The sequence below is a fragment of the Pleurodeles waltl genome, chromosome 3_1, assembly GCF_031143425.1.
Source record: "Pleurodeles waltl isolate 20211129_DDA chromosome 3_1, aPleWal1.hap1.20221129, whole genome shotgun sequence".
Taxonomy (NCBI): Eukaryota; Metazoa; Chordata; class Amphibia; order Caudata; family Salamandridae; genus Pleurodeles; species Pleurodeles waltl.
In genome coordinates this window covers 1,693,337,979-1,693,354,774 of record NC_090440.1, presented here as the reverse complement: position 1 = coordinate 1,693,354,774, position 16,796 = coordinate 1,693,337,979, and the positions used below count along the sequence as shown (strand labels likewise).

General features: G+C 47.9%; 1 protein-coding gene across 1 annotated transcript in view; it reads right to left on the bottom strand.

Annotated features, from left to right (window-relative positions):
* Positions 1-16,796, bottom strand: part of DIP2A (disco interacting protein 2 homolog A) — a 637,392-nt gene that overhangs the window by 203,566 nt on the left and 417,030 nt on the right. Inside the window, exon 27 of the mRNA XM_069225498.1 lies at positions 15,563-15,684. Coding sequence (XP_069081599.1) covers positions 15,563-15,684 — 122 coding nt within the window. The remainder of the gene's footprint in view (positions 1-15,562; positions 15,685-16,796) is intronic.

Here is a 16,796-nt window from a genome sequence, read left to right as displayed (position 1 = left end):
TCTACGTTGGGGAATCCCCAATGGCAGACATAAAGGAGTCTGACTTGCAGGTGGAGTTCCCACTCATGGACTTGCTGCAACATTATGCTCAGCGGGTCTGCAAAATCGTTGTCTACTTCCAAAAGGTACTCCGCCACCAGTTGACTTTGTGGTGAATCACCAGATAACAAATGCTCTGTACTAATGGAGACAACTGGAGAGAGTGGATGCCTTCTTGATTCCGGAGGTAATACATGGCAGTCATGTTGTCTGTTTTGATTAGGACCACCTTGTGGTGCACCCAACAGATGAAATCTTTGGAGGCTAACTGGACAGCTAGTTGTCTGACGTAACTAATGCAGAAGGCCTTTGGAGGGGTGTCCACAAGCCCTAAATGGGGATGTCTTTCAGAATTGCCCCCCACCACGTGAGGGAGTCACCTGAGGTATTGTTCACCTGAGGGAATGGGTCTAGAAAGGGCCTGCCATTCAAAAGGTTGTTGCAGTTCCACCACTGCAGAGAACGATGGGTACTGGTCCAAATAATCTCAAGGACTTCCCAGTAACCCCACGCTTGACCACTGCCCTGCACATATACCATCATGCATGTGGAACAATGGCGATGCATAGGGCCATCATGCTAAGGAGATGTATTACTGTTCTGACCGTTAACTGGTGATATGGCTAACAAAGGGGCAGCAAAAGCTGGAAGGCTTAGACCTGTGCCAAGCCTTGGGTAGCTTTCCTGACAATTGAGAAGTGCCCCATAGAAGGGTTGTATTTGAAGGGGATGACTGTGAGACTTGACCACACGGATAATGAAGAAGAGACAATACAAAGGATCAAAGGTGCTCGGAGTGTGGGCCTGCTTGCACTGTTGATCAGCCAGTTGTCAAGGTAAGGGAAAAAGTAAATGCTGCTCCTCTGTAAAAGAACGGCTATCATGGAAAGGCATTTTGTAAAGACTCAGGGGGCCGTAGTGACTCCGCAAGGCAGAACTCTGACCTGGAAATGCTGTCCAGTTACCACGAACCTTGGATAGCGGTGGTGAGAAGGGCGGGTTGGGCTGAGGAACTAGGCATCCTTCAGGTCTAGAGCAAGTCATGAAGTCGCCTTGTTGCAACAGAGGAGCAACGTTCTGGAGAGTGACCATGTATAAGTGCTCTGAGAGGATGTACTTGTTGAGGGGCCTGATGTCGAGGATGGGCTTGAAGGACACATCTACTTTGGAATGAGAAAGTACAGGGAGTAGACCCCCCCCCAGCCGTGCTGTTGTAGGGGCAGAGGCTCTACAGCACCTCTGAGGATAAGCACCTGTGCTTCCTCTTGCAGGAATCTCTGGCATTCTAGGGAGAGGTAGTGTTTGCAGGAGGGGGGTGTCTCATTCATTTGATGTGATCTTTTGCCACTGTGGGAGGAAGCCCTGTAATCCTCCGCTGACAGGTGTTGTGTGGTCGGGAGAGAGAGTGTGTCACTGTTTAGTGGGAGCGGCTCCCTTAGCCTCACCCCCTCTGCCCTTTGAGTTGTAATCCCTATACTCAAGCGTAGCGTACCAACGGGAGGGTTGCAGATGTTGCTGCTACCGCTGAAAGGAGGTCAAAGCGAATGGAGAGGTGGAATTGGCACCGCCACGAAACTGTGTTCTACGAAAGGACCAGAGGGCGATGGGTCTGTGGAGCTCCCATTGCCTTAATGGTGTCCATGTCTTTTATGTTTTTTTTTCCAACATCTGATCAACTTGTGGCCCAAAGAGATGTTACCCACTGAAGAGCAACTTCATTAGATGCTGCTGGACGTCCGGCTTAAAGCCCAAGACATGAAGCCACACATGGTGCTGAATGAGGACACTAGTTTTGATTCCTCTTGCGGAGGTGTCAGCAGTGTCTAAGGCACACCCAATAGTGGTATTAGAGATGCTCTTGACCTCAGAAACTAAGTCTCGTACCTAGGGATTATACTGGACTGGGAGGTGCTGGACCAGGTCCACCATCTCATTCTACTGGTCCTCTCATATCTGGAGAGTAAGCCCACAGAGTTGGCAACGCACCAGTGGCTGACTTACTCTGTGCCACCCTTTTGCCTGGCAATCTTCTTACTCTCCTGTCTGGCGGCGGGCTGATACCAGTACCTTGGGCATTTGTTTGCTTACGTTAAGCCGTGCACTACCAGTCCAATGGGAGTTGGGCCCATATCCATGTCCAAGGGGGAGGGTTTATACTTTTTATCTATCCTCAGACCGACCACTCTGGCCTTCACTGGGTCTTTGAAGATCTCCGAAGCGGATTTTAACAGGCTACTGAGCATGGGGAGATACTGGACGGAACCCTAGGAATTAGAAAGCATTTCAACAAGAAAGTTATCCTTGCAGAAAGCTGGCTTGATGTGTGGTGAGCAACTTTGGTGTCATCACCTTATGCCAGGTCCAGGTAACCCCTATTAGTGCGGACTAGAGTGTCTAGGAAGCCCTGGCTCTCTAGAGGTAGCTGTGGGCGAGCAGCCAAGACATATCTAGGAAACATGCAACACTTATGCAATACCACTACAGTCACACAGCACTATCACACATGAAAGAACCACACAATTTTACAAAAATAAAGGTACTTTATTATGGTAAAACAAACACTAAAATACTATTATGCAGACCCCATTCCCCCTATCCTCCCTCCCCCCAAACTGGAGGTAAGTAAACAAACTACCATTTACACATTAATAATCAGTAAGGAGCATAAAAAGCAATAGAAAATAGTGTAAGCCCTAGGGGAGGGCCAAACCATACACTAAGCAAGTGGAATGCAAGAAACAGTTCCCCACCCAAGGATGTGGAATCGTTAGAGGGAAGCTAGAGGAACTAGGAACCCCAGGAGGTGAGTACCAGAGTGTGTCCCAGTGACCAGGAGAGCAGAGGTAAGTACCTGGTGTAAGGAAATGCCTCCTTGGCATGGTTACCCCCTGACTTTTTGCCTTTGCTGATGCTAAGTTTTGATTTGAAAGTGTGCTGAGGCCTGCTAACCAGGCCCCTGCACCAGTGTTCTTTCCCTAACCTGTACTTTTGTTTTCACAATTGGCACACCCTGGCATCCAGGTAAGACCCTTGTAACTGGTACCCCTGGTACCAAGGGCCCTGATGCCAGGGAAGGTCTCTTAGGGCTGCAGCATATCTTATGCCTCCCTGGGGACCCCTCACTCAGCACAGACACACTGCTTACCAGCTTGTGTGTGCTGGTGAGGACAAAACGATTAAGTCGACATGGCACTCCCCTCAGGGTGCCATGCCAACCTCACACTGCCTATGCAGTATAGATAAGACACCCCTCTAGCAGGCCTTACAGCCCTAAGGCAGGGTGCACTATACCATAGGTGAGGGCAACAGTGCATGAGCACTGTGCCCCTACAATGTCTAAGCAAAACCTTAGACATTGTAAGTGCAGGGTAGCCATAAGAGTATATGGTCTGGGAGTCTGTCATGCACGAACTCCACAGCACCATAATGGCTACACTGAAAACTGGGAAGTTTGGTATCAAACTTCTCAGCACAATAAATGCACACTGATGCCAGTGTACATTGTATTGTAACATACACCCCAGAGGGCACCTTAGAGGTGCCCCCTGAAACCTTAACCAACTACCTGTGTAGGCTGACTGGTTTTTGCAGCCTGCCAAACTCGAGACATGTTGCTGGCCACATGGGGAGAGTGCCTTTGTCACTCTGTGGCTAGTAACAAAGCCTGCACTGGGTGGAGATGCTTATCACCTCCCCCTGCAGGAACTGTAACACCTGGCGGTGAGCCTCAAAGGCTCACCCCCTTTGTTACAGCACCACAGGGCACTCCAGCTAGTGGAGTTGCCCACCCCCTCCGGCCACAGCCCCACTTTTGGCGGCAAGACCGGGGGAGATAATGAGAACAACAAGTAGGAGTCACTGGCCAGTCAGGACAGCCCCTAAGGTGTCCTGAGCTGAGGTGACTCTGACTTTTAGAAATCCTCCATCTTGCAGATGGAGGGTTCCCCCAATAGGGATAGGAATGTGACCCCCTCCCCGTGGGAGGAGGCAAAAAGAGGGTGTACCCACCCACAGGGCTAGTAGCCATTGGCTACTAACCCCCCAGACCTAAACACACCCTTAAATTTAGTATTTAAGGGCTCCCCAGAACCTAGGAACTCAGATTCCTGCAACCTAAGAAGAAGAGGACTGCTAAGCTGAAAAACCCTGCAGAGAAGACGGAGACACCAACTGCTTTGGCCCCAGCTCTACCGGCCTGTCTCCCTACTTCTAAAGACACTGCTCCAGCGACACTTTCCCCAGGGACCAGCGACCTCTGAATCCTCAGAGGACTGCCCTGCTCTTGAAGGACCAAGAAACTCCCGAGGGCAGCGGCCCTGTTCACCAAAGACTGCAACGTTGAAACAAGGCAGCAACTTTGAAACAACGTGCGTTTCCCGCCGGAAGCGTGAGACTTGACACTCTGCACCCGACGCCCCCGGCTCGACTTGGAGAACAATCACTTCAGGGAGGACTCCCCGGCGACTGCGAGACCGTGAGTAGCCAGAGTTGCCCCCCCGAGCTCCCACAGCGACGCCTGCAGAGGGAATCCCGAGGCTCCCCCTGACCACGACTGCCTGTTCCTCAGATCCCGACGCCTGGTAAAGACTCTGCACCCGCAGCCCCCAGGACCTGAAGGATCCGAACTACAGTGCAGGAGTGACCCCCAGGAGGCCCTCTCCCTTGCCCAGGTGGTGGCTACCCCGAGGAGCCCCCCCCTTGCCTGCATCGCTGAAGAGACCCCTTGGTCTCCCATTGATTTCAATTACAAACCCGACGCTTGTTTGCACACTGCACCCGGCCGCCCCGCGCTGCTGAGGGTGTACTTTCTGTGTGGACTTGTGTCCCCCCCCGGTGCCCTACAAAAACCCCCTGGTCTGCCCTCCGAAGACGCGGGTACTTACCTGCTGGCAGACTGGAACCAGGGTACCCCCTTCTCCATTGAAGCCTATGCGTTTTGGGCACCACTTTGACCTCTGCACCTGACCGGCCCTGATCTGCTGATGTGGTAACTTTGGGGTTGCTCTGAACCCCCAACGGTGGGCTACCTTAGACCCAAACTTGAACCCCGTAGGTGGTTTACTTACCTGCAAAAACTAACAAACTCTTACTCCCCCCAGGAACTGTTGAAAATTGCACTGTCTAGTTTTAAAATAGCTATATGTGATTTATGTGAAAACTGTATATGCTATTTTGCTAATTCAAAGTTCCTAAAGTACCTACCTGCAATTACATGTAAATCTTGAACCTGTGGTTCTTAAAATAAACTAAGAAATGAAAATGTCACTTACCCAGTGTACATCTGTTCGTGGCATTAGTCGCTGCAGATTCACATGCTGTGCATAGTCCGCCGTTGGGTCGGAGTGTTACAAGTTGTTTTTCTTCGAAGAAGTCTTTTCGAGTCACGAGACCGAGGGACTCCTCCTCCTTTGTTTCCATTGCGCATGGGCATCGACTCCATCTTCGATTGTTTTCCCCGCAGAGGGTGAGGTAGGAGTTGTGTATGTTAGTAATAGTGCCCATGCAATGGAATGAATAAGTATGTACAAAATAAAGTTTAAGTAATATATTTACAAATGTACAAATGTTGAAGATTACTTCCATACGGCTACAGGCTCCCGGGGAGGCGGGTGGGCGCATGTGAATCTGCAGCGACTAATGCCACGAACAGATGTACACTGGGTAAGTGACATTTTCAGTTCGGTGGCATGTGTAGCTGCAGAAACACATGCTGTGCATAGACTAGTAAGCAGTTATCTCCCCAAAAGCGGTGGCTCAGCCTGTAGGAGTGGAAGTAGTTTGAAATAAAGTTCTTAGTACGGCTTGACCTACTGTGGCTTGTTGTGCGGATAGCACGTCTACACAGTAGTGCTTAGTAAATGTGTGAGGCGTAGACCATGTGGCCGCCTTACATATTTCGTTCATTGGAATATTTCCTAGGAAGGCCATGGTAGCGCCTTTCTTTCTGGTTGAGTGTGCCTTTGGTGTAATGGGCAGCTCTCTCTTTGCTTTAAGGTAGCAGGTTTGGATACACTTAACTATCCATCTGGCTATACCCTGTTTTGATATTGGGTTTCCTGTATGAGGTTTTTGAAATGCAATAAACAGTTGTTTTGTTTTCCTAATTAGTTTTGTTCTGTCAATGTAGTACATTAGTGCTCTTCTGATGTCTAATGTATGTAGTGCCCTTTCAGCTACTGAGTCTGGCTGTGGAAAGAACACTGGTAGTTCTACTGTTTGATTTAAGTGGAACGGTGAAATAACTTTTGGTAAAAATTTAGGATTGGTTCTTAGAACTACCTTATTTTTGTGTATTTGAATAAAAGGTTCCTGTATAGTAAACGCTTGAATTTCGCTTACTCTTCTTAGAGATGTAATGGCAATGAGAAATGCAACCTTCCACGTTAAGAATTGCATTTCGCAAGAATGCATGGGTTCGAAAGGTGGACCCATGAGTCTTGTTAAGACGATGTTGAGGTTCCATGAAGGAACAGGTGGTGTTCTTGGTGGTATAATTCTTTTGAGGCCTTCCATAAACGCTTTAATGACAGGTATCCTAAATAGTGAAGTTGAATGGGTGATCTGCAGGTATGCAGAAATTGCTGCGAGGTGTATCTTTATGGAAGAGAAGGCCAGATTTGATTTCTGCAAATGTAGTAAGTATCCTACTACATCCTTTGGAGATGCATGTAATGGTTGAACTTGATTACTATGGCAGTAGCAAACAAATCTTTTCCATTTACTTGCATAGCAGTGTCTATTGGATGGCCTTCTAGCCTGTTTTATGACCTCCATACATTCTTGGGTGAGGTTTAAATGTCCGAATTCTAGGATTTCAGGAGCCAGATTGCTAGATTCAGCAATGCTGTGTTTGGATGCCTGATCTGTTGTTTGTGTTGTGTTAGCAGATCTGGCCTGTTGGGTAGCTTGACATGGGGTACTACTGACAGGTCTAGTAGTGTTGTGTACCAGGGTTGTCTTGCCCATGTTGGTGCTATTAGTATGAGTTTGAGTTTGTTTTGACTCAATTTGTTTACTAGATATGGAATGAGAGGGAGAGGGGGAAAAGCGTATGCAAATATCCCTGACCAATTCATCCATAGAGCATTGCCTTGAGACTGCCTGTGTGGGTACCTGGATGCGAAGTTTTGGCATTTTGCGTTCTCCTTTGTTGCAAATAGGTCTATTTGAGGTGTTCCCCAAAGGTGGAAGTAAGTGTTTAGAATTTGGGGGTGAATCTCCCATTCGTGGACTTGTTGGTGATCTCGAGAGAGGTTGTCTGCTAGTTGATTCTGGATCCCTGGAATAAACTGTGCTATTAGGCGAATGTGGTTGTGAATCGCCCAATGCCATATCTTTTGTGCAAGGAGGCACAGCTGTGTCGAGTGTGTTCCCCCCTGTTTGTTTAGATAATACATTGTTGTCATGTTGTCTGTTTTGACAAGAACGTATTTGTGGGTTATGATGGGTTGAAATGCTTTCAACGCTAGGAACACTGCTAACAATTCGAGGTGATTTATATGCAACTTTGTTTGATGTACGTCCCATTGTCCTTGGATGCTGTGTTGATTGAGGTGTGCTCCCCACCCTGTCATGGAAGCATCTGTTGTTATCACGTATTGTGGCACTGGGTCTTGGAAAGGCCGCCCTTTGTTTAAATTTATACTGTTCCACCATAGAAGCGAGATGTAAGTTTGGCGGTCTATCAACACCAGATCTAGAAGGTGACCCTGTGCCTGTGACCATTGCGATGCTACGCACTGTTGCAAGGGCCTCATGTGCAGTCTTGCGTTTGGGACAATGGCTATGCATGAAGACATCATGCCTAGGAGTTTTAATACCATCTTTGCATGTATTTTTTGTGTCGGATACATGGCTTGTATAACCTTGTAAAAATGTTGAACCCTTTGTGGACTTGGAGTGGCTATCCCATTTGTTGTGTCGATTGTCGCTCCTAAGTATTGTTGTGTTTTGCACGGCAGAATGTGTGATTTTGCATAGTTGATGGAGAAACCGAGTTTGTAGAGGGTTTGTATGACATACTCTGTGTGGTGTGAACACTTTGTTAGGGAGTTGGTTTTGATTAGCCAATCGTCTAGGTAGGGGAACACGTGTATTTGCTGCCTTCTGATATGTGCAGCTACTACTGCTAGGCATTTCGTAAATACTCTTGGTGCGGTTGTTATATCTAACGGCAACACTTTGAATTGGTAATGTATTCCCTTGAATACGAACCTTAGGTCTTTCCTGTGCGAGGGATGTATCGGTATGTGGAAATACGCGTCTTTTAGATCTAAGGTTGTCATATAGTCTTGTTGTTTTAGCGGTGGTAATACGTCTTGTAGCGTGACCATGTGAAAGTGTTCCGATTTGATGTAGATGTTTAGTGTTCTGAGATCTAAGATTGGTCTCAGTGTTTTGTCTTTTTTTGGTATTAGAAAGTACAGTGAGTAAACTCCTGTGTTCCTTTGTGTACGTGGTACAATCTATTGCGTCCTTTTGCAGTAATGCCTGAACTTCTAATTCCAGAAGGTCTAAATGCTGTTTTGACATGTTTTGTGTTTTTGGTGGGACATTTGGAGGGATTTGGAGAAATTCTATGCAATAACCATGCTGGATAATCGCTAAGACCCAAGTGTCTGTTGTTATCTCCTCCCAAGCTTTGTAAAATTGGCTTAGTCTCCCCCCCCACTGGTGTTGTGTGAAGGGGTTGAGTGACTTATGAGTCACTGTTTGGTTGTAGGGGTTTTGGGACCTTGAAATTTTCCCCGGTTTCTAGGGAATTGTCCCCTTCTGTACTGGCCCCGAAACCCTCTCCTTTGGTACTGTCCCTGGTAGGTAGACGGTGTTGATTGTGAGGTGCTGGCTTGTGTGGCTTGACCCCGAAACCCCCCTCTGAAGGGTGTTCTGCGAAATGTGCCAAAAGTGCCTCTGCCCTGCGGGGAATAGAGTGCGCCCATGGCCTTGGCTGTGTCAGTGTCCTTTTTCAATTTCTCAATTGCCGTGTCCACATCAGGTCCAAACAATTTTTGTTCGTTGAACGGCATATTGAGCACTGCTTGTTGTATCTCGGGTTTAAACCCGGATGTGCGCAACCATGCGTGCCTTCTTATGGTTACCGCGGTATTTATTGTTCTTGCAGCTGTATCCGCTGCATCCATAGAGGAGCGTATTTGGTTATTCGAGATATTTTGTCCCTCCTCGACTACTTGTTTTGCCCGTTTCTGTAATTCTTTGGGTAGATGCTCGATGAGATGCTGTATCTCATCCCAATGGGCTCTGTCATATCGCGCTAGGAGCGCCTGAGAGTTCGCGATGCGCCACTGGTTTGCAGCTTGCACAGCAACCCTTTTGCCAGCTGCGTCGAACTTGCGGCTCTCTTTGTCCGGAGGTGGGGCGTCACCTGATGTGTGCGAGTTGGCTCTCTTGCGAGCTGCCCCTACTACAACTGAATCTGGTGGCAGTTGTGATGTGATAAAAGCAGGGTCTGTGGGCGGTGCTTTATATTTTTTCTCCACCCGTGGAGTTATCGCTCTGCTTTTGACAGGGTCTTTAAAGATTTGTTTTGCGTGCCTTAGCATTCCCGGGAGCATAGGCAGGCATTGATAGGTGCTATGGGTGGAGGAGAGGGTGTTGAAAAGGAAGTCATCCTCGACAGGTTCTGAGTGTAACGACACGTTATGGAACTCTGCTGCCCTAGCTACCACCTGTGCATACGCTGTGCTGTCCTCAGGTGGTGAGGGCTTGGTAGGGTACGACTCAGGACTATTGTCTGATACTGGGGCGTCATATAGGTCCCAAGCGTCCTGGTCATCTTGGCTCATGGTGGTATGAGCTGGTGAATGTGACTGAGTTTGTGCCGGTGATGTATGAGTTACAGGTGGAGGAGAGGGTGGTGGAGTTACTTTCTTCACCACTTTTGCTGGTGGTGTCTGTTCTTGAGTTTGGAACTCAAGTCTCCTTTTCCTCCTGATTGGGGGAAGAGTGCTGATCTTCCCTGTCCCACTCTGTATGAAGATCTGCTTTTGGGTGTGGTCTACGTTAGTGGTTTGTAACTCTTCTTCAAATCTGTGTTTGCGCATTTGAGAGGACAGTGATTGTTCCTCTGAACACGAACTGGCAGTCGGTTCGGTTGCAGGGCGTTTTGGCACCGAAACTGTGTCTTTGCTTGCTTTCGGCTCCGAGGAGATTTTTCTCTTTTTTGTAGTCGAGCTTTCTCGGCGTCGATCATCCTAGGTGCCGCTGTCTCTGCGTCGAGCAGCTTCGGTTCCGCTGTCGCGGCGTCGACCCTTTTCGGCAGCACTTTCTCGGTCCCGAGATTGCTGCGTGCCTGTGTCTCGACCCGAGTCGGACGATCTCGGCACCAGTTCGCCCTTTTTCGGTGCCGATGGACGGTCACCTATTTTATGGGTTGAGCCATGGCCTGTTGGCAGTGGCGTCCCCTGGGCCTTGTCTGTTTTCCCGTGTGGTGTTTGTTTCGACGTCTTACTCACGGTTTCTTCGATGTCGAACTCCTCCGAGTCCGATTCATGGATGGAGAAGGCTTCCTCTTCTTCTCCTTGTTCCTCGAACTCTCGTTGTCCTGTCGGCGTGGACGCCATTTTCAATCTTCTGGCTCTTCGGTCACGGAGCGTCTTTCGGGACCGAAACGCACGACAGGCCTCACACGTTTCTTCCTTGTGCTCGGGCGACAGGCACAAGTTACAGACCAAATGTTGGTCTGTATATGGATACTTGCTGTGGCATTTAGGACAGAATCGGAACGGGGTCCGTTCCATCGGTGTCGATGTTACACGCGGTCGGGCCGACCAGGCCCCGACGGGGGGTCGAAGTTACCCTGAAGGGCTACCGGAGCTCTTCACGATTCGGTGTCGATTCTATCTAACCCGATACCGAACGAAACAATACCGACGTAGTTTTCCGAAGTTTTGACTATCTTTCCGTCCCGAAACCCGGAGCGAAAAGGAACACGTCCGAACTCGATGGCGGAAAAAAAAACAATCGAAGATGGAGTCGACGCCCATGCGCAATGGAAACAAAGGAGGAGGAGTCCCTCGGTCTCGTGACTCGAAAAGACTTCTTCGAAGAAAAACAACTTGTAACACTCCGACACAACACCAGACGGCGGACTATGCACAGCATGTGTATCTGCAGCTACACATGCCACCGAACATATATTTTTCTATACAAAAACCTATTGGCCTGGAATTGTCTCTGAGTGTGTGTTCCACATTTATTGCTTGTGTATGTACAACAAATGCTTAACACTACTCCTTTGATAAGCCTACTGCTTGACCACACTACCACAAAATAGAGCATTAGAATTATCTCTTTTTGCCACTATCTTACCTCTAAGGGGAACCCTTGGACTCTGTGCATACTATTCCTTACTTTGAAATAGTGCATACAGAGCCAACTTCCTACACCTGGTTTTCCCCAAAACCAACAGGAGGAGTTCAGAAAGGGTTGTGCAAGACAAGACTGGAACCCAAAGGTGGATCCTGGTAGAAGAGGACCTGCAAAGGAAGGAGACCCAGTTCAGTTTGTGATGGAGTGTCTGGTAGTGGCAAGAGATACTACCCACCTGTATGTGGATGCAGGATCGGGTCAACGGTGGACGAAGACGACCAGCTGTGCAGCACATGAACCGAAGAGGAGTCCCTGAAGTGATGCAGATGATGTCCAACATCGGCTGTCGGGTTGCAGTGGGTCGGTCATGCTGAAGAACTACCAACAAGCCTTGGCAAATGCAACAGAGGAAGAAGACAAGTTGCAAACCTGGAGAGGACCAGTGGACTTGACCCAAGGAAGGGAGTCAGGGGTGGCCCTCAGCAGTTGGGAGAGTCACAACAAGACGAAGCAACTCACTGGCATGAGGCACAGCGAGGCCCACTCAGCACACCTGAACGTGAGTCAGCAGAGAGGAGATTGCGCGTGCCAGAAAAAAGTGCAGGACTACACAAAGCCTGAAGATCCCTTGGAGCAGGAGCAACCAAGCCTTGGTAGCTGCAAGATTCGCGGTGCACCAAGGTACTGTCCAACAAGGAAAGGCGAGGGCTTACCATTTCCCAAGTTACACAGCTGGCAGAGAGGACCACTCCAGACCACCACCGGTGATGCAGGATCCACGCAGCTCCATAGGACAGAAGATCAACACAGCCGTCATCGTTGCAGTTGGTGCCTCCAGGTGCAGGGGAGTGACTCCTTGACTCCAAGGGAGATTCCTTCTTCTTAGTGCAGACTGGAGCCGTGTCGACCTCAGAGGAAGCACAGCCAGAGAAATATTGCAGTTGCTGGAAGAAGCCGTGGTAACAATGTTGCAAAGCGGAGTCGTTGCTTACGTTGCAGATTGCTGGTTCCTCGAGAGGCCAGTTGCGGATCCTGTTGCCAGAAGATGAAGTAAACGATTCTAACAAATCCTGCTGGAATCTTGCATTTCGAATCTGAGGACACACCCAAGAGAGAGACCCTAAATAGCCCAGGAAGGGTGCTTGGTCACCTGTAAGATGAGCACCTATAAAGAGGGGGCTGTGACTTCACCTGCCTGACCAGCCACCCAGATGCTCCCAGGGGCCTTTGCCAATCTTGGATTCAAGATGACAAAATAAAGTGGCCACCTGGAGGAGCTCTTGGGACCACCCCTGGGTTGGTGATGGACAGGGCAGTGGTCACTACCCTTTCCCTTTGTCCAGTTTCACTTCAGAGCAGGGACTATGGGACACGACCCTGGACCGGTGCAAACCGGTTTATGCAAGGAGGGCACCAAATGTGCCCTTCAAAGCATACCAGTGGCTTGGGGAGGCTACCCTTCCCAAGCCTTCTCACACCTTTTTCGAAGGGAGAGGGTGTTACCTCCCTCTCCCACAGGAAATCCTTTGTCCTGCCTTCCTATGCCTGAGTTGGTGAAGCAGCAGGAGGGCAGAAACCTGTCTGAGGGGTTGCAGCAGCGCAGGCTTCCCGGAAAACCCTATAAGACTAGTAGAAGCAATGTTGGGGGTCCTCCAAGGAGCCCACAGAATGCATGGATCCACACAACCAATAGTGGTAACAGTATTGGGGTATGATTCCGACTTGATACAAAACATGCCCAGGTTCAGAGTTACCATTATGTATCTTTACAATCCCCCTTCCTACGCTATTTAGGGTCGCCCTCTCGGGTGGGTCCTCAGATTCAACAAATAAGATTCCAGCAGGACTCCTCTGCATCGTTTACTTCATCTTCTGGCCACTGGGACTGCAAATGGACCCTTCAGGTACCAACAATCTGCAACTCCACGACAACTCCGCTTTGCAACATTGTTTCTCTGGCTCTTCCAGCAACATCGCCTTGGCTGCGCATCCTATGATGGTGACAAGTCTTCAGCCTGCACATGAAGTAAGAAGGAGTCTCCCTTAGAGTGAAGGAGTCACTCCTATGCATCTGCAGGCACCAACTTCAATGACGATTGGCTGCGTGGATCCTCTCTCCTCCAGAACTGTTTGGAGCCTGCATCACACATGGTGGTCTGGAGTGGTCCTCTTGGTCCTCTCTACAAGCTGTCCAACTTGGGAGACGGTAAGCCCTTACCTCTCCTCGCAGGAAAGTACCCTTGTGCATTCCGACTCTACCAAGGCTTGTTTGTTCCTCCTTCAAGGGATCTTCACGCTACGTGTAGCCCTGGCCCCAGCACTCTTTCCTGCAAAGTACAGTCTCCTGCCTGCTGCTCCAGAGACATGGGACTCCTCTTCAGGTGTGCTGAGTGGGTCTCACTGCATATCCTGTGCCTGCTGCTCGTGGGTCACATGTGGCAGCTGCCTCCTCATCTTGTGCTGAGGGTCACCTCGGACTCCCCTCCTTGGGTCGTGTCCCCTGGGCCTTGCTGGTCCTCTTTAACCTTACAAAACATTCTTATCCGACTCTTGCATTTGCCAAGGCTTGTTGTTGGTTTTCCAGCACCACTGATAGACTGCATCACGACCACCAATGTGAGACATCACTTGCATCACTTCTGGAACTCTTCTTCTGCTCCTGTGCTGCACTGCTGTCTTTCTTCATCCACTGTCGACCTGGTCCTGCATCCACAGAAGGGTGGGTTAGTGGCTCCTGCCACAGCCGGTTACTCCAACTCGAACTGGACTTGGTCCCCTGATTTTGCAGGTCCTCTTCTGTCAGAATCCACCTTTTGTTTCTTCCAGTCTTGTCTGAGTCTCGCACAGTTCTTTTCCAAAATCCTAACATTGATTTTGGGGAAAACCGGGTATTTGCCTCTTCTCTCTGGTCCCTGCGGGGCAGGCTGGTACTTACCTCTTGGGGTTTCTGGTTCTTCCCTCCCCCCAACTGATTCCACTTCCTTGGGTGGGGGACTTCCTTTCACATTCCACTTTTTAAGTATATAGTTTGGCCCTCCCCTATTGCCCTCACTATTTGCCATTGCTTTTACCAATGCTTATTGTTTTCTATGCTATTTCCTGATTGCTAACCTCCAGTTGGGGTATTGCCTAATAAGTATTTTAGTATTTGTGTTACCAAAATAAAGTGCCTTTATTTTTGTAACACTGTGTGGTTCATTTAGGCGAGTAGGTGCTGTGTGACTATAGTGGTAATGCATAAGCTTTGCATGTCTCCTAGATAAGTCTTGGCTGCTCACTCACAGCTACCTCTAGAGAGCCCTTGCTTCCTAGACACTGCCTACACTTCACTGATAGGGGATACCTGGAATAAGGTGTTAACACCATAGGTGCTCACCACACCAGGCCATCTTCCTACAATGCGTATTGCCAATTGTAGAGGAACACCTGTACCTCGTGCCTTGAAAGAATTCTCCAAAGAAAAACAAGCTGCACATGTCCAAGCCTCACAATCGAAGGCAGTAGAATGCAGAACAAGTCCATCAAAAGTTACACATGCCACAACCCAATTGTTACCTTTTAACATGTCTATAACACCTGTGTTTCAGCACACAAATATTATTTGCTCTCTTTTAGGTGACCTCAAAAGATTGGATGAACTACACAACTGATTTCATAAAACACTTGTTGACCTCAAACTCTATTCTTTTTGTTATCCCTGTGAGTGACACGAATGGAAAAAGAGTTGGAAGCACAATGTAGCTGCTACGCAGACCTTGGGAAACATCTGGAGATCTCTTTGAATTTAACAGTGTTCACTTAGACCACTGGTAGGGTGGGAGCTTCCATGGGTAAGCTACATATAGGCCATACCCTCAAAATGAGTTTTGTTCACCATAAATAACTTTTAAACATACACCGAGGAAGTGGCCTTTTTAGACACGCAGCACAGTTCATAATGCGTACTTCAGCGCATCAATGATCCACTTACCTTTTAGGACTTTTTACCCAGTGCTTTTGAAAAGTGTGATTTTAAATTAATTTAAGTCCTACTTTTTAAATATTTTCATCTACTTGGAAAGGCTTAGTTTGCCCACAGATACCCTATAAATCCACTATGATTTTGGTGAAATGCACACACTTAATCAAAATCTCCACTTGTACGGCAGGAATTACCCTATTTTCATCTGCTGTACTAAAAAGAGACAGTCCTTACCTCTACAATCATCTTGACAGTGGGAAGAGTGGTGGCCAGATTCTGTGGGTGAGGTGGCCGAACAGTAATGGGAACACAGCCTGCATAGAGACACCCATAGAATGTTGCAATGAGGTCTATACCTGTTAATAGGAAACAAAGACTCAATCGAAATGACTACTAACATAGGCACCTCAGATTCGCTGGCTCAAAATATCAGATCAAGACTTTTATATTCCTGGTTATGCATTAACATACTGATGCCCCCATATGTCATTTATGAAATAAACAACCATCCCGCATCCCATGCACTATATTTCCATGTGTAAGGGTTCTGTAAGGCTATTGGGTGATTTACTATAATGGAAAGATAAGCATATGTGATAAAGAATCCTACACACCCAACCATATCTCTAGCACATCTGTCAGCATCACATCAAGATGTCACTTACAACTAAAAGTACAAAGGGGTTATAAGTGTTGGAGCACACTAGAATTAGCTTAAATCTATGTAGCCCTGTCATAATTGTTCATAAAAACAGAACTGTATGCTCAACTGAAGATTCTGTCATCTAGATCCAAGAGAACACATATTTGTGACGTCTCTTTGTGTGCTCTCTCATCAAAAGCTCCAAGTGCGACAGAATCTGTGAAGCTTGCTATATTTAGGCAGTCCAGATCAGAGGAAGCTTAACATTTTCATCACTGTAAAGAACGTATGTTACTTGCTCCCTGTGTGGCTCTTCAATGCCATGTGATGTCCTGCTCCTCATACCAAACTCGCCTGAGAACGCCAAGGATTCAAATGGGCACCATAGCCAAATATCACCTGATAAAATGAGATAGTTCTACGCATAAATAGACAGCAATGTGGTCAGATCTTCTTTCATTGCTAAGTACAGGTGAGCTCTCAGTGCAGTAGGTTTGGCTTTCTAGTGGATTCACTTCACAGTTTATTCTCCCCTACAAATGTTCACCCTGAGAATCAGGTGAAAACATACGAGTGGTTCAGAAACCATTCAGTGCATTGAGGATGGGATAGGACTAGTGAATATTCTGAGGAGTAGAGAAGAGCTATAAGTTTGGTCCTTATTTCTAAATACTGATTAGCCCACAGGGCATAACTGTTGTGTTTCTTTAGTGACAGTAATATTTCAAATGTTTAATATTTCCCTTAATGTGCCACTGCAAATAAGCTAGTGTATTCATAATTATAACTAAGAACCATATGCTAGGTCATATCTATTTTTGGTAA